The sequence below is a fragment of the Rhineura floridana genome, chromosome 7, assembly GCF_030035675.1.
Source record: "Rhineura floridana isolate rRhiFlo1 chromosome 7, rRhiFlo1.hap2, whole genome shotgun sequence".
Classification (NCBI taxonomy): domain Eukaryota; kingdom Metazoa; phylum Chordata; class Lepidosauria; order Squamata; family Rhineuridae; genus Rhineura; species Rhineura floridana.
Window position 1 is genome coordinate 73,600,623 of NC_084486.1, and position 21,355 is coordinate 73,621,977.

Below are 21,355 nucleotides of genomic sequence, written 5' to 3' on the forward strand. Positions count from 1 at the left end.
TCTGAATAGTGGCCAGTGTCATATCAAGGAATGGGGATATTAGCCACACCCCAGCACTAGGTAATGTTCCAATGCTGTCTTGAAGGGTGTTGGAACCAATCACGAGACAGTGTTTGATAAGATGGGTGTATTGGTGGAGGGCGCATTCTTCCAACGGATGAGTGCCGTGTGCAAACGGGTGACGCAGACAGTCAGTTATTCGCTGGTTTTCTTCGGGAATGGGACACACTCGCTACCCGTTGTTTCTGTGATGTTTAAATGAACTTGTTTAACAAAACAATGCCGGTAAACTGAATGAGTTTGTTGTTAAGTAACACAGTGTATTCTATTGGTTCATACTGTGTGGACTTAATTAGTTTTTGCTTATGTTTTTAGGATTTGTGAAATAAGAAACAACTCCTATATCTGCAATTTGTTTCTTGCGTGTATTTTATGGATTTATAAACTCCAGATATTGTGAAGTTAGCCAAAACTCATCAAGCTCAAGGATCACACTAGTATTTTATAATAAATCTCATTTTATTTACTTTTCTATAACTATGTATGTATATAAATAAATCATACTAAGAATTCAATGTGTAATCTAAGTGCAATAAAAAGGCATGATAAAAACAATCAGTAATAACAATTGAAAATACCTTTTATGCATTACTCATATTTTAAGGGAAGAATAGGAAGCATTGGCATATACTTAATCTGAGGGGGGCATTGGGCACAAAAAGATTTTGCAAAGGGGCGTTGGGTCAAAAAAGGTTGGGTAACGCTGCCTTAGAGGAATGAGGGAAGGTTCCCAGCCTGGCAGCCCACAGCTAGTATTAGAAAAAGTATTTCCCTGCATTCCCATATCTAATCACTCCCCAGCAGCAGTTAACCTGAAGGTTAGAGACGTTCAGCGTCATTCATTGTATTGCTTCTCTCTTTATGTTGGGCAGGTCTTCCTTTTGCCAGCCCTATCTGCTCCCTTGAGTGTTTCCTTCTCCAGTCTACATCAACCTTTCCCTGGATGTGCTTCAGTTGTGTACTTAGGGTTGTAGTATCTCTGGACCGGCACTGTTGTCAGTGTTACCTCTGGTGTTGTATCCTGATCCAAAGAGAATAAGCTAGTGGTATTAATTTGGCAATGGCTGCTTTAGGCAGATGCAGTGCCATAGCTATTTCTGCAGCTGAAAATTCAGTGAACACAGAGTGTGGTGGGATGAGATTGAGACTGAACCGGGAGCAACTTTGTCATGGTTTCTGGCCAACCCAAAGTTAGCTATGTCTGGACAATCCTGTACCCAAATTTGTGTTAGTAAACTGTATTAATTTGATTTATTACCTGCCATTCACCTAAGGTCCCAGGGCAGGGTCACAGCAGTTTAAAAGATAACATTAAAATAGTTTAAAACAAACTGCAATCTCAAGAATAGGGTGGGTCCTAAAAATATACATCTGAAGTGTCAACGGCCAGGGTAAAGAGGTGCCTCTTTAGCATTTGATGAAAACTGTAGAATGAAGGTGTCAGAGCAACCTCTGTCAAGAGTGAGTTCTACAACTTGCTGCTCTGGGTTCCTAGTGGGAGGATGGGCAGGATATAAATCTAATAAATAAATAAACTTAGGGGCTGCCACAGAGAATGCCGTCTCCCAGGCCACCTCCTGAGCTTCTGAGGATGGTGGAACTACCAAAAGGGCCTCTTCTACTAATCTTAACACCCAAACGTGTCTGTAGGAAAGGAAGCAGTCTTTCATGTATTGGGGGCCTAAATCAATTAGGCTTTAAACACTAACATGAGTACCTTGAATTAGGCCTGGAAATGAACTGGCAACCAATGCAGCCATTTTAAAACAGGACAGATTATAACAAAAAGCAGAATTAGCTTGTCGCCACAATTTCATGTGCCCCTGTATGTAGAGGTAAAAGAACATACTGAAATTATCTGAGTGCTTTTTTACCAAAGAAGTTGGTCTAGTGCAGTTGTTCCCAAACTTGTTTTCCCACAGACCACTTGAAAATTGCTGAGGGTCTTAGTGGACCCTTCATGATTTTTCTGCCTGTTGTAGCAGTTGTAATGCCTTTTTCTAGATGCTATATGTATTTTAATTGTATTTTATTGGCTTCTTTTTTCCCCTTACATTGTATTTTTTGTATTACAGTTTGCATTCCATAGAATTCAAATTGTAGTACAATACAATGAAATATAAGAAATAAAGGAAGCAATAAAATACCACTAAAAATAAATATGAATATTTAATGTGGACATACTGCAGACCACCTGAATGAGCCTCACGGACCACAGTTTGGGAACCCCTGGCCTAGCGCAAGGGAATCTATATCCAGTTTGTACTTTTGAAGCAAATGTGGTTGAATAACAAAAACAGCTGCTTCAGTGGGGTGAAGCTCTTATGGCTAATACCTGTTCACTTGCAACTGCCTCTGAGGATGCCCATCTCATACCTTCAGAAAACTTTGGCTATGTGGCAGTTCAGAGTTTGGCAAGGTAAATTGTCTTTGTAACCTTTTCATCTTACACACTGGCTTTGCTTCATCAGTTACTCTTTTAATTATTTAATGGACAGATTGATTAAAGAGAACAAAAAGCATCAGGAACTAATTTTGGACATTTGTTCAGAAAAGGACAACTTAAAAGACGAACTGAAGAAAAGAACAGAAACTGAAAAACAGCACCTCAGCATTATTAAACAGGTACAGAATTTTATGCCTATTATTAATATGACATTTCACATAAAACTTATATTTCTATTTATACTTACAAAGCAGTAATTGGTTGAGTGGATTGTATTTCTTGCCATTTTTGCAACAGTCTAAAATCAAGAAAATTTCTATAGGGATTATGTTTTGTTCATTTGGCAGAACCTCAATGTTATATTGGCCTTTTTGTTTTTCAGCACAGTCATATGCATTTTGACATGGAAGTTGCATGGAAATTGCAGTGGGTCTTGGCTCTTACCTGTGTATAGGTCTGCAGCCTGAATTGTCTTGAAATTTATATTTAGCAGCAAATATCTAGTTTTAATGTGCTTCCAAGGGAAACGAGTAAATAATTATTTGCATTGAGATGTACAGAGAAGTCCCTTGGGTAATATTTTGATGCCCTTTCAGAGCATCATTACATTATAATGTGGATATTTAATTTCCCACATGAACTAGAAGTGAAAGTGTGCTAAACTCAGTCTTGTAAACAAGGCTACAAAAGTTATTACCCTGCAAAAATCAAAATAAATAAGCTATCCACTGGGGGCTAACAGAGAAGGGACCATTCCTCCACCACCAGCCTGTTGCATTTCCATGCTTGGCCTGGAAGAGGGGTGAAGTGCTTTGTCCTTCTTCGGTTAGCCCAGTCATTTGCCTGCATGCAATTTCTTGTCACCTATGGATACTAGGTGTGTGCTTACGGTCACAGTTGTGCTGGAACTGTTGCCAAATCTTGTTGGCCTGCTCCAGAACCAAGCTAATAATAATAATAACAATAATGTAATGGTTTGCTGCTGCAACAGGAACAACACAACATGTTTTTTCACAAGATGCATATTGCTACTTTGGGCTGTGACGTTCAAGATCTTATGTATAACTTCTCCCAAATTATAAATGCAATAATATGAAATGTGTCAGTTTTAAAAACCTCGACTCAGGTTGTAAATAAGCCAACCACACCACTAGCCAATCAGGTCTAGACACTGAAGCAAATATGAATTGGGAATAGATGTAGAAGTTGCAAAAGTCAATGTGGCTCAGGCAGTATTGACTGCAATGCTCTTTAACTGGGGAACAACATGTACCAGAATTTCAAGTATATTTGTTGTACTATGATAGCCACCTCTCCTATCTCAATACGTGGATCTTTTAGTTCTTCTGTGGGCATGTCAATTGATCCAGTGAAAAGTCTTCTTCCTCAGAAGGGTGAGCACAATATTTTCCTGAGAGCATTCTTGTGCTTTTCTACTACATCCATCAGATAAGCAAGAACCTTGGCAGGTAAAATACCTTGTTTTGCTACAGACAGAACTCTCTGCCTTATGATCTCCGCCATGCCCCCTCCCTGACAGGCTTCCGCCGAGAACTGAAAACATGGTTTTTTAGGCAGGCATTCGAGACCTCTGTCTAATTTAGTTTAAATTTTTGTATGATGGGGGTAGGTTTGGATTGAGTATACTTATTGTTGTTTTGTATTATATGTTATATTTTATTTTAGTCTATGTACGCCGCCTAGAGTGGCCGTTAATTCGGCCAGATAGGTGGCCTAGAAATAAAATTTTATTATTATTATTATTATTATTAATCACTTGTGGCCAAAATGCATACTGGTGCTGCTCTCTTATTTATTACCTACTGTTCTCTGCAGTTAGAGGCCAAAATAGAGGACCTTCAAAAAGAAGTTAAGGTTGCTAAAGATAAACTTGTATCCCAAGATTCTGCTGCGAAAAATGCTATACAACAACTGCACAAAGAGATGGCTTTTCGTACAGATCAGGTAACAGATGGTTTTTAATGTCAGACATTGTTTTTAAGAAATGTGCTCTTCATGTATAAGCACTGTAAGTAATAAATATGGTCAAATATTTAATTAAAAGCAGAATATCTTTTGGCTTGGACTGTGGAAGGATGCCAAGTCACTGTTATCAGCTCCATTCTGAATGCTGAAGTTGAAACAGTTGCTGAAGATGTGTCCAGGATACATCCTCTGGGATAAATTTCGGTTGTTGCAGTCTGATGTTGACAAGGTACTTGGAGTAGTAAGATGCCCTTCTCCAAATGCCACTATCAAAGGTAGGGTTAGTATCAACAAGGGAGAGTTTTTTTGGTAACAGCACCCCACAGAGGTATGGCTAGCACCAACTTTGCAAAAACCTTATCATTTATGCATGCCTTTTAAAAAGTTTTCATCATATTTAAGCATTTTAAACTCCCTGAGTTTTAATTGTTCTGCCTTTTGTAACCACCTTGAAATGAAAGGCAGTATTCCATTTTTTTTAAGATGTCTTCACATAGGGAGCTAGTGTGGTGAGGTGGTTAGAGCATCAGACTAGGACTGGGCAGTTCCAGGTTCAAATTGTCCTCATCCAAGTTGCTCACTGGATGACTTTGGGTAACTTACACCCTCTCAGCCTAACCTACCTCTGTAGGTTTGTTAGAAGGATAAAAATGCGGGGAAGAACCAAGTAAACTGCCTGTTTGGAGGAAAGGTGATATATTCCTCCCTTCCCCCAATGTGTGCCATAGGAAAGCCTTTGTTTAAACTAATACTGTGAGCCGATATTCAGTGTCCCATTGCTATTATTAAGACAGAAAGAATATTTACCTTTTCATGGTTATCAATACAACATAGTGTTACTGGGGAGGATGTGTGGGGCTTTTAGCTTGCTCTAAGGTAGGGGTGGGCAACCTGCAACTCTTGTCCCGGTTGCTCCAGGGTAGAAAGGGAGGGGGAGCGAGTAGCAGAAAAAGAGTGATAAACGGGATGATCCTGATAAAGAGGATGGCAGTATGTGGCCCTCTACAGACTATCCCTGTGGGACCGTGGCCCTCAACAGAAAAAAGGTTGCCCACATACGCTTTAAAGTTTATTAACAGGAATAAAATAGCATAAGCCCATTGTTCTGAAATGCTTTCAAGAAAGGGCAGGATACAAATATAATGTGTTTCAAAATATTGTTTATCTGCATATTTTGTTCCCTATTCTCTATTGTTTTCCTCTCTATTCTTGCTGTTTATTTGTAGACTGCAAGCTGTTTTGGCCAGCCATGTGTTTAGTCTAATCTGTTCTAGCTTTGTAAGGGTCAGATTTTTATTCCTTGCCCCCCCCCCGGTCTCCATTAGAAGTTAGGCATTCTTTAGGTATGAATTTTAGAGCTTAACTTCAGCTGAAATTATTTTGTATTCTTATTACCACGGGTTGGGTGGGAGACCCATGATATCACTCTCATTACCAAAAGTAAATTTGTAATGCTTGATATTCTAAGGCAAACAAGAAATGTGAAGAAGCCCGCCAAGAAAAAGAAGCCATGGTAATGAAGTATGTTAGAGGAGAAAAGGAGTCCCTAGACCTCCGAAAGGAAAAGGAAATCCTTGAAAGAAAATTGAGAGATGCAAATAAAGAAATGGAAAAGCACGCTAACAAAATAAAGCAGCTTTCCCAGGAAAAAGCACAGTTGCACCAGCTCTTTGAAACTAAGGTATACCACTTTGTGTCAAGTCTCTTTTGCTGGCTTTGTATTCTTGCTATTACCAGAAATGGGATAAAAATGCTCAAATAACTTGGTATCTCTTTCATAGAATCATAGAATAGTAGAGTTGGAGGGGCCTACAACCCCCTGCTCAATGCAAGACCCCAGCTTAAAGCATACACCTGAATTGGAAGAAGAATACAGTGTGTTGAGTTAAAATGAGGATATTTATTTATTTATTATTTGATTTATATCCCGCCCTTCCTCCCAGCAGGAGCCCAAGGTGGCAAACAAAAGCACTAAGATGCTTTAAAACATCATAAAAACAGACTTTAAAATACATTAAAACAAAACATCTTCAAAAACATTTTTTAAAAAGCTTTCAAGGTATCTTTTTTTTAAAAAGGTTTAAAAATATATTAAAAAGCAGTTCCAACACAGATGCACACTGGGATAAGGTCTCAACTTAAAAGGCTTGTTGAAAGAGGAAGGTCTTCAATAGGCGCCAAAAAGATAACAGAGATGGTGCCTGTCTAATATTTAAGGGGAGGGAATTACATAGGGTAGGTGCAGCCACACTAAAGGTCAGTTTCCTATGTGGTGCGGAACGGACCTCCTGATAAGATGGCATTTGCAGCAGGCCTTCATCTCCAGAGCGCAGTGATGGACTGGGTATATAAGGGATAAGACGGTCTTTCAGGTATCCTGGTCCCAAGCTGTATAGGACTTTGTACACCAAGACTAGAACCTTGAACTTGGCCTGGTAGCAAATGGGCAGCCAGTGCAATTATTTTAGCAGCGAGGTGACATGTTAGCAATACCCTGCCCCAGGGAGCAGTCTTGCCACTGCATTTTGCACCAACTGCAGCTTCTGGATCAACCTCAAGGGCAGCCCCACATAGAGCGCATTACAGTAATTGAGCCTAGAGGTTACCAGTGCGTGGACAATAGTGGTCAGGCTATCCCGGTCCAGAAACAGCCACAGCTGTCTTACCAGCCGAAGCTGGTAAAAGGCACTCCTAACAACTGAGGTCACCTGGGCCTCCAGCAACAAAGATGGATCCAAGGGCACCCCCAGACTACGGACCTGCTCTTTCAGGAGTACAACCGCATCCAGAGAAGGCAACTGACCAATTATCTGAACATGGGAACCACCAACCCACAGCACCTCCATCTTGCTAGGATTCAGACTCAGTTTATTGGTCCTCGTCCACCCCACCACCGAGTGCAGGCAGCAGTCCAGGGCTTGCATGAAGTTATATGATATGAAGATACGAAGTTGAGACGTCTAGCAGAATGAGAGCAGAGTAAAATGTAGCGGCAAAAAGATGCAGCCACATTTCTGTAGACCTTAATCCCAAATCTGGGTGTTACATGCTGCATGATCAAATAAATATGTGGTGTCTTTGTTTTATTTGTGAGAGGGAGGGAGATCTGCTTGCCAGAGAATATTAACTACCTAGAATGAAAAGGCTTTTGGGTTCTTTATATGTGTTGCATGTAAAGTTTAAGATTGTACTTTATTAAACTGTTTTAGTTTCAAAATATTTATGCATATTGGCTGTTGAGTGTTTCCAAAATTTAATTCTTGAGACGGATTCCCCAGGTGAACTGCTGTTCCGCATGCTCAATGTAACCCACAGGCCTTCTTTATTCACTTTACTGCTAATAACATTGACAGCAGGAGCTTAAACCTCTCTCATCTAGCCCAGTGCTGCAATGGGGAGGAAAATGCACCCCCCCTTGTTAATCTGGGCAAATCAGCTGAGGCACAGAGAGGTGTGCTCCAGTGTGTTCATGCATATGCAAGTGTGTGGCCATCTTTTTAGCTGCACCCATCACTGGCATGCAGCTACTGGAGGGGTTACAATGTGATCCTCTGAATGAAAAAAGACGGCTCATTTCTGCCCTAAGAGCAGCTTTGACTAGTGCCGTTCTTGTATACCTTCTGCATAGCTGCACAACAATGATGCTGTGAAAGGCTTGCATAATCTATAGTTTTTCAAAGGAAGTCTAGGCCAGAAGACAAACTATTGCTTTAGTTCAAACCAGCTTTTTTCATCATTGAGTGGGGTGAATTGAAAATGACCCCCAAATATTTGAGGGGGATAGAATTCCTAGTAATTTGTTTTGTGGGAGAGGAATTACTTTACTATAAATGAGGTGGGCAAGCAGTTGTGGGGGGTTTTTTTGCAGTTTAAAACAATTTTTTAAAAGTCTCCTGACTGCTTGTAGCACCGACAAGATTGTCTGTAGCCTCCTAGCTGATCTTACTGGCGTGTTCATGGCAACAACGCTACAAGCGGCTTTGAGCTTTTTTTACTGTATTCTTTTTTTAAAAAAATGAGGGAACCAACCACTTACTCACTTTGACTTAAAATAAGACAAGTGATATGCACACCCTGAACATTTATTTGAAATTCCGCATTCTTCCCCTCCTATCCTACCCCAAAACTCCTGAATATTGCTTCCACTTTGGTGAGGACAAATGCTCCCTGGAAAGTGCCAGGAAAATGTTCCAGTACTGCTCTATCACTTAGATCCTTTTTTCATACTTCTCAGTACTGCAAATGTTTTACTGCCCCCACATGGTGATATTAGTATATTCCTTGACGTTAGGCTACACATAAATTGTGTCATGCCTAAAGGCATTTTTATACATGAGACTTAAAATGCTTCTTTCTCATTATAAAAAAACTGAAGAATGTAAAACCTACATTGTCCAGAATGCTTTTTTAGTATAAATATATTGTTGCTGTCTTCTGCTCTTGTGCATTAAGAATGATTTTTTTAGAATGTAAAATTTTTGTTGTTAGAATGCAAAACAAACCTAAAGCAGTACTTGTCCTCCCTACAGTGACCCGAAAAGAGAGGGGAGTGGGTGGGATGAGAGGAGAAACAGAGAAAGAGGCATCAGGGAGGTGAACCACTAGGGATGCCCAGATGTTAGGGAGAAAACACAGGATTTGAAGAGCTCTCAGGTGTTCAGACCTGATACCATACCATTTAAATTGATTGCCTTAATATGCAACACTAGACATTGCATTATCAATAGTGGCGTTAGATTGCAAGAGAGAGGTTCAAAGGCTTTTCAGAAAAGAAATCTTTCCATCATTGCTGACATAATATAGTTCAGTGATAGGGAGGGAAGATTTCCTGAAAACAAGAAGTCTACAAATGTTTGATGTTCCACTTCATTAATTCCTTGTGTGCATGCTTAACTCCATCTGCTTGCAGAAAGGTCCCTTATATTTCTGCCCCTCTGGCCCTATCCATTTAAAGGGTTTAATACAAAATCTAATAATCTAAAATTGTTCTTTTTAAGGAAGCTGATGCCAACAGAATGTCAAGAGAAACAGAAAAACTGAAAGAAGAAATCAATTCTCATATGATCAAAGTAAAATGGGCCCAAAACAAATTGAAAGCTGAAATGGATTTACACAAGGTAGGTATACCAGGCCTATAGCCGGGGGGGGGGGGAGATGGGAGCACCACCACCCCAGAGCTGTGCTTCCCCCCCGTCCAGATTTTTTTGGGGGAAATTGTCTTTTTAATGTGTGATATGACAGACCATGACAACCTCAACAAAGAAAGATCACTTGTTTTAAGAACAGGAGCAATTTAAGAATTGGACCCTCCGAAAAATTGAGTGAATAAAGCAGAGTAAGTGCACAACAAAAGGCTCATCTGGAAGAGACCCCCAAAGTCAGCTGACCCAAGGTTTCCCTGACAGAGGGTGGATTTTTCATTATCACAATCGCCTTATAATTTCTTATGTGATCCTGAAAAAGAGCCTGTATAGTAACATGACCCTTGAAGAGTTAGATATTAGAACTTGGTATTATGGGATAGAGTTAGACTCCACCTCTTGGACTTTCCTTGATCTGCTTTTCAGTTTCTGCCAGTTTCTACCAAGCCAGCAGTAAAGAATGTTTCCTTGCTTGCAGTGGGAAGTAAAAGTTTTGTTTATTATACAGTTACTATAATGAGTAGAGCAGGATTGGGTGCTTATTGCTAAAGGGTGAAATACAGAGATAACTTAAAGTGGTCTTAAAAAATGGCTACCCTTTACCCTTTTAAAGCACTCATTATACTCACAATCATAGTGGCTATTTTTTTTCTTTTTCTTGATTACTTGGGTGGCAAAGGATGAAAACAGGCCTAAGGGAATAGAAATATTGCACTACAGTTAGCTAGCTGGCTTGCTAGGCACCTAAGCTGTAACTCAGGCCTAATTTCAGATTTTTCCAATATGCGTAGTTTAGCATGAGGCCTTTTCATGGTTTCTGGACAGAAAAATTAACCCAGTATTCAGTACAATAAATTCTAATTGCTTTCCACAATTAGTTTAAAATTGCTTAGTTCATTGTTTATATAGCAGCCAATTAAAAAGCTTTCCCTTGATTGTCCAACAGGAAGGAAAATCTATAGGTCAAGAAAAAGACTAGAAGGAGGGACTCTCAAGGAGGAGTTAACAAACACACCCTAGAGTATTTATTTTCTCCCTGCCCTTCCATAAGCTTGTAGTATGGACAAGTTTGTTTTTCAGGTGGAATCTAAAACTGCGATACCCAACGCAGCATTAAAGCCGAGCTCAGGAGCTCACTGTTTTTACCAAAGTAGTTCAGATCACGAAGAATCAGAACACAGGGCAGACCACAGGTGAAAGAGGACTGTAGCTATAGACAAAGTCAAGTTTTTGAGTCTCATATTCCTCGTGCTCTCTCAAAAAACCCTGAGACAATGCAACAGACTTCATTCATGTAAATTAACACACTATCTGAATGGAGAAGGAGAGATGGGGAAGGTCACTGCCTTTCCCTTCCCCTGGCCTGGCCCTCACACCCTTTCTACCAGTGAGTGGGAGGGAGGATTGGCTGGTGCTATGCGCCTCTCCCCCTCAAATGCCCCACCTAGAAATGTGGTTGCCCCACCTAACAAGGAAGGCTGGCTACAGGGCTGAGGTATGCTAAGGTTATAGAGGTATGTTTTCACTGTAGTTCCTGTATCTCTTTTTAAAGCATATGGCACAAGGTCCAATGGGCTGCTGCTTAGAAGGGCGTTTTGTAAGATTTCAGAGCAATCTGTGAATGTAGGGCAAGTTGACTAACACAATGGGAGTATAAGTGAAATGGCAGCATTCTAGGTAAGCAATCTTTCATGTCTTTTGAATGACCCTGTTCAGTATCTGCCTGTGTCTGAGCAATGAAAATTGGAAATGAATAAAGAGGGTAAGCGTTCACATAAAATGAAAACATACAAAACTTAACAGAGTAGCAGTACTGTGATTTTGTGGGAGACCTTGTCTCTTGAATCAGAGGAGTTATTGGTGAAAGACTGTGCAAACATTTTAGGTTGCACTAATTGCTTCATTTGGTGGATGAGCAAGTAGGTATTTCTTATTTTTGTGAAGCTGAAAAAATTTGTGACCCATTAGTCAAGAATTTAACACACTAAACAGTTGCACACAGAGTACTCTTGGGTAATTGGTGGTTTAGCCACTGCCAGCTGGTGAATAATAATGTCCAACAAGTGCATCTTAATTAAAGAGAGAGGGGGTTGAGGTGTTCAGATGCACCCTCAATTGTTTAAGGAAGGCATGAAAGATTACCACCCCATCTTGACCATGTTTACTCAGATATAAGTCCCTCTTATAAGATATAAGACCATGTTTACTCAGATATAAGTTACTCTCAAGTAAGTGTGTATAAGATTATAGTTTAAGTCTTTAGATTCCTTGGTTCTCAAAGAATTGAGCTTTTTTTCTTTTAAATTTTTAATTTTATTCCCTACTGTCAGCATTAAGCAGGAATTCTGTCAGTTCCATGTAGTCCTGAACTTCCTGTTGTCTTGTACATAGCCTTTTAATGCTAGCAAGCCACTATCTATCTGTTTTCCAGGATACCAAAGATCGGCTTAGAGAGGCATCAGCAAAGGTGACTCAAGCAAAAGAGGAAGCTGACCAAATTCGAAAGAACTGCCAAGAAATCATTAAAACATATCAAGTGGGTATAGTGTCTTGTGTTGCAAAATTAACATGTTAAACTTATATACAGATTTTCTTGCATGCACCATTTTTACCACCAGCCCTATGCCCTTCTTACTCAAACGTGTCTGATTAAATATTGTTTTTAAAGTAAATGGTTGTTCTGGGTTGGGCAAATCCTGGCCTGTTTGCAAATTCATGTGACTCTGTCTATAAGTTCTGACCTTCTGCGCTATCATCTCTAATAGAAGGATCTTTCTGTACTGCTGAATGTGCATTGCATTATAATTGTTCTCTAGGCACCATATAACCCTGGGGCTGATGACCTAACATGCAATGTGCTCATACGATATCGCTGCCTGTGCGTGGTGATGCTAGGGACCAAGGCTATTGACCAGTGGGCACCAGGACACCCCCAAGTGGGTATTGTCTTCCTCTCCTGTTGCTTGAGACAGGAAAGAGTTAACACTCCAAAGGACTCATGAATTTTTCAGTCCCAGTCTAATGGAGGGCAGTATGTCTAATATTTCTGCAGGGCAGAACACGGTACAACATCTAGAAATAGTATAACATTTTTGCTTTCACACCCAGAGAGTGCAGCGCTATAGATTTCAGTATCAATGCACACTGAGATTGCATACACACAGATCCTGATTAAGTAATTTTATACCTCTTGCAATCAACGTGCCCTGGCTTATTCCTAGGAGGCTGAGGGACGACATCAAACATTATGCAACGAAGAAAGTGGATGTGTTGAGAGGAAGTAATGTCTGACGTTGTTCTTCTGCCTGTTTATTTATCCTTGGGGAAATCAATTACAGAGAGAGCTATTCAGTTATCTGATAAAGATCTCTGTCTTGACCACATGTACACTTTCCCTGATTCCAGTGTAATGTCTGCAGGTGCTTATGTATGCCTCTTGTGGCAAAATGCACATAGTCCACACACATTTGATGCATATGTTGTTGCTGAGAGTGTGTCTCTCCCCTTGCATGTTACTCGCAGGTACAAAAAGCAGCTGTTTGTTTCCACCTTATTAGAAAATAAGTTCATAGTGTTTGATGGGATAGATGGCTATAATGAAACCTGTACAATAAATACGTTTTTTGGATATACGAATTACCATTTGAAGATAATTGACCATTTAAGTCTGGTACTTGCTCATTTCCTCTCCCTAGGAGTCTGAAGAAATTAAGTCAAATAAATTGGATGTAAAACTCCGGCTTACAAAAGGAGAGCTTGAAAAACACTTGCAGGAGAAGTCTGACCATCTAGAGGTAAAATACGTTACTTTCTTCAGTGGTTGTACTTTAACGAAGGTTAAATATTATTACAACAGTCATACTGGGGAAGAAATGTATAGTGGTGGGTCCAAATTATAATTGTTATCTAGATTGAAGTGGATAGGATCCTGTTGTCCTCCATAGTTACATGCAGAATTGTCATTTCTAACTTTCAAAGATACATCATGCCAAAATAAAAGAACTCGAAGATGTGAAGCGAACATTTAAAGAAGGTATGGATGAGCTACGAACCCTAAGGACAAAGGTAAGAGATGGCAATTCCCTGTAACTACAGGAATGAAAGTGAACATAAGGATAACTAATTTTATAATTTACCTGGATAGTTTGGCCACATAGATCAATGCAAATGTGATTTCCAGGTCCCTGAAAGTCTGTGGGCTAAATCTATTTCTTCAGGGTTTAAAAGTATGTATGCGTTACAATACATGATAGCATTGTGCATGCAATAAACAATAGCCCAAAGACAATAATAATGTGGTACAACCACTTATTTCCTTGTCTTGTTTCCTGTGTTACATTGCTTGTTGTAGGGGTTGAAAATAGTTATTTCAAGTACCCTTCTAAAGTAAGAAGTATTGAAGTTGGCAACAAGTTTAGAGGATTTGAGCGAAACACGTTCGCTAAAAAAAATTATTGCAGCATTACCATCCTTTCCTGACCTTGAAGTTTTCCTTCTGGAGTTGGCATACAGCTGCAAGAAGATTTAATTTCCCCAAGCAAATGAAAGTGTTCCTGAATGGATACCAGACCTACAGCTTCAGGGCTATACTCAGCTCTTTTGACCTTGAATTCAAGAACTGTCATTGAAATGTATCATGGGCAACAAGGCTACCACAAATTTAATTTTTTGTGCAACAGGCAGATCTGGAAGGGGGTTTGGGTGGAGGCTGGAGTTAAGTGTCTGTTACTTGGGATCTCATTTCATTTATTCCATAAGGATATATAATGTACATTATTTGCTAATTTATGTCCTAACAAAATATAAACACTTTCATTTTCAATTGCTGTTCTGCTGAAAAATGTGATTAGCCACTTCCCTTAAACCATATCCCTTACCGGCTGAGCCTTCACACCCCTAATAGCAGGTGGTAAACCTGTCTGTTGTTAATTTCTGGTGTTTGAAATCATGAGAGAGCCATCAAGTTTCAAGATGCTAAAATGTAATAAATTTGCATTTCACTATAATTACCACTTGATTTCTAAGCATTTAGAATGCAGTGCCATATTTTTTTCTTCCCTCTCTGCAAATTTAAAGGATAAAAATACCACTTTGTAATGAAAACTGGTTCTTAGGATTCTGCTGAGTTGAAACATGTGGTGCCTAGCTCTGTATTAAACTTGTTCTTTACATTTGTTTTTTATCTTTCCTCACCAAAGTTCCCACAAGATTTTCATAAAGGTATGGGACTAGTCAAAAAAAGGCCTCCTACATAAATGTCCAGTACCTGATCACTAGCTACACTGGGCACAGCACTCAAGATCTATTAAATTGGCCTATCTAATTAGGTGTAAGTAACAATGTCTGAAGATAGAGTGGCTTTTTTCTAACTTGGAAATTTGAAACCCTGGAAAAAAGTAATTAGACTTTTGTCATAGCATTTTCCCAAGTATGTAGAATTCGTTCCTGTGCTCAGATAATTAGGAAAATAACACTTTAAATAAAAAACAAAATGACAAAACAAGATTAGGATGAGAAAAAATAGATTACGTTTAAGATACCTTGTGACTGTACAGATAGTTTTATTTATTTAACCATTTATAAACCACACTTTCTAAAAAAAAACAAGGTGGTATGCAAAATAAAAACATAATACTGCAATAACATCAGTAACAGCATCAAGAAAGACTGACTGGTAAAACAATCACATTTGACAAGCCTCTCTGAACTATAAAAGACATCTAAGGGTAGAGACATACTGTTCTGCCGGTTCCAGTGCATCTCCACCTTTCTCTTCTGAAAATGGGGGCACATGACGCTAGTCAAACCCCTGTCATATATACCATAAAACCAGGTGAGAGCAGCTCAAGTACATTTTTTAAAATTCAGCTTCAAACAGATTTTGCAACTGATTGGCGGATCAACCCACTGCCCATCCAGGTGTGGCCAATGGAAACGCTTTGCTGTAGGCGACTAGTGTGCTCACAACCTAAAAGAAGGCAAGGATGACTCCTTCCAGCCCTCTACTAGCAAGGAGTTCCATAGGGAAGGGCCTGTCACACTAAAAGCTCGGTCCCCAGTAAAGGCTGGGCAAACCTTAGAGGACCCCCAAAAGTGTGTCATCAGTGATCGAGGTAAAGCATAAGAAATCAGATAGTCTTTAAGGTACTTTGGGCCCAGGTTGTTTAGGACTTTGTGAATTAACATAAAAATCTTCAATCTAGCCTGGGAGCAAATTGGCATCCAGTGTTTCCATCAGCAAAGCAGTAACATGTTGCCAGTAACCTGCTCCTGTGAGCAGTCTGATCACTGCACTCTGAATACAAGGGCAGCACCACATAAAAGCACTTACGTCTCAAACAGTGAATGAAATCTATCAGAAACAGTAAAATATACCATTTACCGTAACAATTTCTGTTCTTTTTAGGTCAAGTGTCTAGAGGATGAACGACTGAGAACAGAAGATGAATTATCAAAATACAGAGAAATTATTAATCGTCAGAAGACTGAGATTCAGAATCTGCTAGATAAAGTGAAAATCATAGATCAGCTCCAGGAGCAACATCAGAGGTAGGCCGTTACATTTTTATATTTTGATCTTATAGACAAAATTTACTTCTGGAACTAGAAGATTGTCATTAAAAAGTACTATTATGCTTATGTACAGAACTTTTGTACAATCCAGACAATGTTGTGTGAGCTATAAACCTGACTGTATGTATTAACCTTGGACATGGCAAATAATCTTTTGTTGTTGTTTGGCATTTCTAGAGTTAGCATCACTTTGAATCCACTTGGTGTGTATCTTTACAATGACTATATCGGGAGAAGTCAGAAAAGATGTTTAATACTTTAGCTTGATTTGATTTTTCAGAATTTTAGCATTCAAAGATACACATTTATATTTAATTTTGTCTGGATAGAATAGGGTTTTGAGCATACGAAAGAACTATTGTTAGACCCTTAAACAAAGTCATAGTGACTGGCATTGTCTAAATGCAAAAATCTTTAAATATTGATGTCTGTGGACTCAGGCTATCCCAACCTCTTTAAACAATCTAGATCTTATTTGTTTGTTTTAAGACATTATAGACTGCTTAGTATCAATAGATCTCCAAACAATTTATATAAAAAAAATCCAAGTACATGTGTATACAGTATTTATTTATAAGATTTATATCCCGCCCTTCCTCCCAGTAGGAGCCCAAGGTGGCAAACAAAAGCACTAAAAGCACTTTACAATAGCATAAAAACAGACTTTAAAATATATTAAAACAAAACATCTTTAAAAACATTTTTTTAAAAGCCTTAAAATACATTTTTAAAAAAGGTTTAAAACATACTAAAAAGCAATGCCAATGCAGATGCATACTGGGATAAGGTATCTACTTAAAAAGTTTATTGTGAAGGTCTTCAGTAGGTGCCGAAAAGATAACAGAGATGGTGCCTGTCTAATATTTAAGGGGAGGGAAATCCAAAGAGTAGGTGCCACTACACTAAAGGTCAATTTCCTAGGTTGTGCAGAACAGACCTCCTGGTAAGATGGTATCTGCATCTGCAGGAGGCTCTCACCTGCAGAGCCCAGTGATCAACTGGATATATAAGGGATATGATGGTCTTTCAGGTATCCCTGGTGTATTGTACAACAAAACTGAAACCTTGAACTTAGCCTGGTAGTTAATAGGTAGCCAATGCAATTCTTTCAGTAGCGGAGTGACATGCTAGCGATACCCTGCCCCAGTGAGCAGTCTCGCCGCCACATTTTGCACCAGCTGCAGCTTCCAGACCAACCTTAAGGGTAGCCCAACATAGAGTGCATTACAGTAATCCAACCTGCAGGTTACCAGTGAATGGACAACAGTGGTCAGGCTCTCCTGACCCAGAAACAGCCACAGCTGTCTTATCAGCTGAAGCTGGTAAAAGGCACTTCTAGCCACGAAGGTCACCTGGGCCTCTAGTGACAAAGATGGATCCAGGAGCACCCCCAGACTACGGACCTGCTCTTTCAGAGGGAATACAACCCCATCCAAAGCAGGCAACTGACCAATTATCCGAACTCAGGAACCACCAACCCACAGTGTCGCTGTCTTGCTAGGATTCAGTCTGTTTATCGGCCCTCATCCAGCTCACCACCGAGACCAGGCACCAGTCCAAGGCTTGCATGGCCTCTCCTGATTCAGATGTTACAGAGAAATAGTACTGGATATTGTCAGCATATTGCTGATACCTTGCACCAAATTTCCTGATGACCACTCCCAAGGGCTTCATATAGATTTTAAACAGCATGCGGGACAAGATGGTATCCTGCAGCACCCCATAGCACAACCGCCAGGGGCCCGAAAGACAATCACCCAATGCTATTCTCTGAAAACTATCCTAGAGATAGGATCGGAATCACTGTAAAACAGTGCCTCCAATACCCATCATACCAAGTCAGCCCAGAAAGATGCCATGGTCAATGGTATCAAAAGCCACTGAGAGATCAAGTAAGAATAACAGGATTGCGCTTCCCCTGTCATTCTCCCGATAAAGGTCATCCCTCAGGGTGACCAAGGCCGATTCAGTCACATAACCAGGCCTGAACCCAGACTGGAATGGGTCTAGATTATCTGTTTCAGCCAAGAGTACTTGCAGTTGCTGCACCACAACCCTCTCAATCACCTTCCCTAAGAAGGGGGTATTTGCAACTGGTCGGTAGTTGTCACAAACCAATGGGTCCAGGGTGGACTTTTTCAAGAGCTATCGGATCACCGCCTCTTTCAGGGTGGCTGGAACCACTCCCTCCCACAACGATGTGTTGACCACATCCTTGATCCACTCTGTCAGACCCCCTTGGCAAGCTTTAATAACACAAGAAGGGCAAGGGTCGAGAGGACACGTTGCTGGCCACATCATCGCAAGCACCTTGTCCATCTCATCAGGCCACATCAACTGAAACTGATCCCAAGACACTGCACCAGACATTGCACTGGACACCTCACTGGGGACTACAGTAGATGTGGATGGGGCATCAAGGCGAGCAAATTTACACTTAAAGTGCCTTGCGAACAATTCACAGTGGGCCTCCAAAGGGTCTAAAACTCCATTTCCATTGTCAACACAGCTCTGACAATGTGAATAGCTCCACTGGATGGCTACTTGAGTATGTGATGGTGGCAGAGAAGTGGGCCGCCTTTGCCGCCCTCACTGTCACAAAGTAGGCATGATTATGATGTTTTACTTGTGCCAGTCAGTCTCAGAGCATGTCTTTTGCCACTTGCACTCTAGCCATCGTCCAGCCTGTTTCATTGCCCTTAGCTCACTGGTGTACCAAGGTGCAAACTGGGCTCCACAATGCCAGAGAGGCCGCTCAGGGGCAACCATGTCAAGAGCCTGATGCACCTCGCTGCTCCACAGTGTGACAAAGGCTTCAACATGGTCACCTGCTCTATTTACTGGGAACTCCCCCAGGGGATTCAGGAATCCTGTGGATTCCATTAGTCTCTGGGAGTGTACTATCTTAATCTGTTCATCACCTCTGCAGGGGAAGATAAGTCTAAACTTCACCAGAAAGTGGTGTGACCATGACAATTGGGTAACATCCACACACACCCCATCTCCAGACCACCCCTTTCTCCATCTGGAGCAAAAACCAAGACAAGAGTGTGCCTTGCCCTATGTGTCGGGCCGGTGACAACTTGAGACAGCCCCATGGTTGTCATGGAGACAGTGAAGTCCCGGGCAAGAACACTAGAGGCAGCCTCAGCATGGACATTGAAATCACCCAGGACTATCGTTCTGGGCTCCTCCAATACCACAGCTGAGACAGCCGCGACCAGCTCAGTCAGAGAAACTGCCAGACAGCAGGGTGGACTGTACACCAGCAGCAACCCTAGTTTACTGACTCCTTGGCCTGACATCAGGTGCAGGCCCTCACAGCCAGGTCCAAGACTGAGTGGCTTCCTGGTGATGGAAGTTCTGTAGACCACAGTAACTCCTCTCCCCCCCCCAAAAAATCCCTGCAGCATGTGTTGGTGTTGCACTGAGTACCCAAGATCAACTCCTCTCAACTCACCCACCCAGGTCTCAGTAATGCACACGTGGGCACAGGCTCGACAATTTTAAAAAAAAATCCAAGTAGCTAGATACGCCGTAAAAGACAATATTGGTATATGTAACAGATTGTATCAATATAAGATTCAAAAAGGGAAACATGTAAAAATTTGTTAAACGTAAATCAAGCTGTCAAAAACATTCTACCCACAGAACCGCTCTCATAATCTCTCACTTTCATCAACCACTCACACCTGCGTAAACTACTATTACACCTTTACCAGGGTTTTTAAATTACACATCCTTTTACCAATCCCCTACACTTAATAACCAAACACACCAGTCATTAATAACAATCATAATGATCATCAGCAAACAATAATGCTCAACAGCTCAACAACTTCAATAATAATAATAATAATAATAATAATAAAATTTAATTTTTGTGTCGCCTATCTGGCCGAAGCCACTCTAGGCGACGTACACATTAAAATTCAATAAAATACAATACAATACAAAATAAAATACAATGCAGTCAAGAATGATCATTTTAAAATAGCGGCAGTATAAGACAATGTAGGGCAATCAATAAACAATTAACACTCATAAAAAATTAGCCCACCCCGGAGGTCCCGAAGGCCTGTCCAAAGAGCCAAGTTTTTAAGGCTCGGCGAAATGTATCTAGGGAAGGGGCATGGCGGAGATCGAACGGGAGGGAGTTCCAGTTAACTCTCATTAAACTAACTGGTGCTCCCTTTATTTATTTATTTATTATTTCAATTTATATACCGCCCTTAGCAGAATAGCTCTCAGGGCGGTGAACAAACAAGATAAAATACAATATATCATAATAAAAATCGTAAAAACATATACAAACAAACAACAAAAAAACACTACAAAAACACAATACGACAAAAATTAAAAATACGGATTAAAAGATTAAAATGGTTAAGAAAATTAAAATGCCTGGGAGCATAAAAAGGTCTTTACCTGGCGCCGAAAAGATAAAGTGTAGGCGCCAGGCGTACCTCTTCGGGGAGGCTGTTCCACAACTCAGGGGCCACCACAGAAAAGGCCCTAGGTCTAGTAACCACCCTCCGGGCTTCCCGATGGGTTGGTACCTGGAGGAGGGCCTTAGATTCTGAACGAAGTGAACGGGTAGGTTCGTATCAAGAGAGGCGTTCCACAAGGTATTGAGGTCCCACGCCGTATAAGGCTTTATAGGTAAGAACCAGCACCTTGAATCTCACCCAGAAGCAAATAGGAAGCCAGTGCAGACGCGCCAAGACAGGTGTTATATGCGAAGACCGACTGGTCCTCGTCAATAGTCTGGCAGCTGCGTTCTGCACCAGCTGAAGCTTCCGAATTGTCTTCAGGGGCAGCCCTACGTAGAGCGCATTACAGTAATCCAATCTTGAAGTTACCAGAGTGTGAACAACAGAGGCGAGGTCGTCCCTGTCCAGATAGAGGCGTAGTTGGGCTACCAGACGGAGATGGTAAAACGCATTCCATGCCACCGAGGCCACTTGGGCCTCGAGAGACAGGGAACAGTCGAGAAGAACCCCCAAACTACGTACCTGTTCCTTCAGGGGGAGTGTAACCCCATCTAGAACAGGGTTAACATCCACCATCTGAGCAGGGAAGGCATTCACCAACAATGTCTCGGTCTTGTCTGGATTGAGTCTCAGTTTATTAGCTCTCATCCAGTCCA

At 40.8% G+C, this 21,355-nt stretch overlaps 1 protein-coding gene across 4 annotated transcripts in view; it reads left to right on the forward strand.

Moving 5' to 3' along the window:
* Positions 1-21,355, forward strand: part of CCDC186 (coiled-coil domain containing 186) — a 61,486-nt gene that overhangs the window by 15,866 nt on the left and 24,265 nt on the right. For all 4 annotated transcript variants that reach the window (XR_009764010.1, XR_009764011.1, XM_061635933.1 and 1 more), the window contains exons 3-10: positions 2,559-2,685; positions 4,343-4,471; positions 5,961-6,173; positions 9,490-9,609; positions 12,065-12,169; positions 13,329-13,427; positions 13,612-13,698; positions 16,040-16,182. Coding sequence is in view for 2 of the 4 variants with exons in the window: in XM_061635933.1 (XP_061491917.1) it covers positions 2,559-2,685; positions 4,343-4,471; positions 5,961-6,173; positions 9,490-9,609; positions 12,065-12,169; positions 13,329-13,427; positions 13,612-13,698; positions 16,040-16,182 (1,023 nt within the window). In the remaining 2 variants the exon portion in view is untranslated. The remainder of the gene's footprint in view (positions 1-2,558; positions 2,686-4,342; positions 4,472-5,960; positions 6,174-9,489; positions 9,610-12,064; positions 12,170-13,328; positions 13,428-13,611; positions 13,699-16,039; positions 16,183-21,355) is intronic.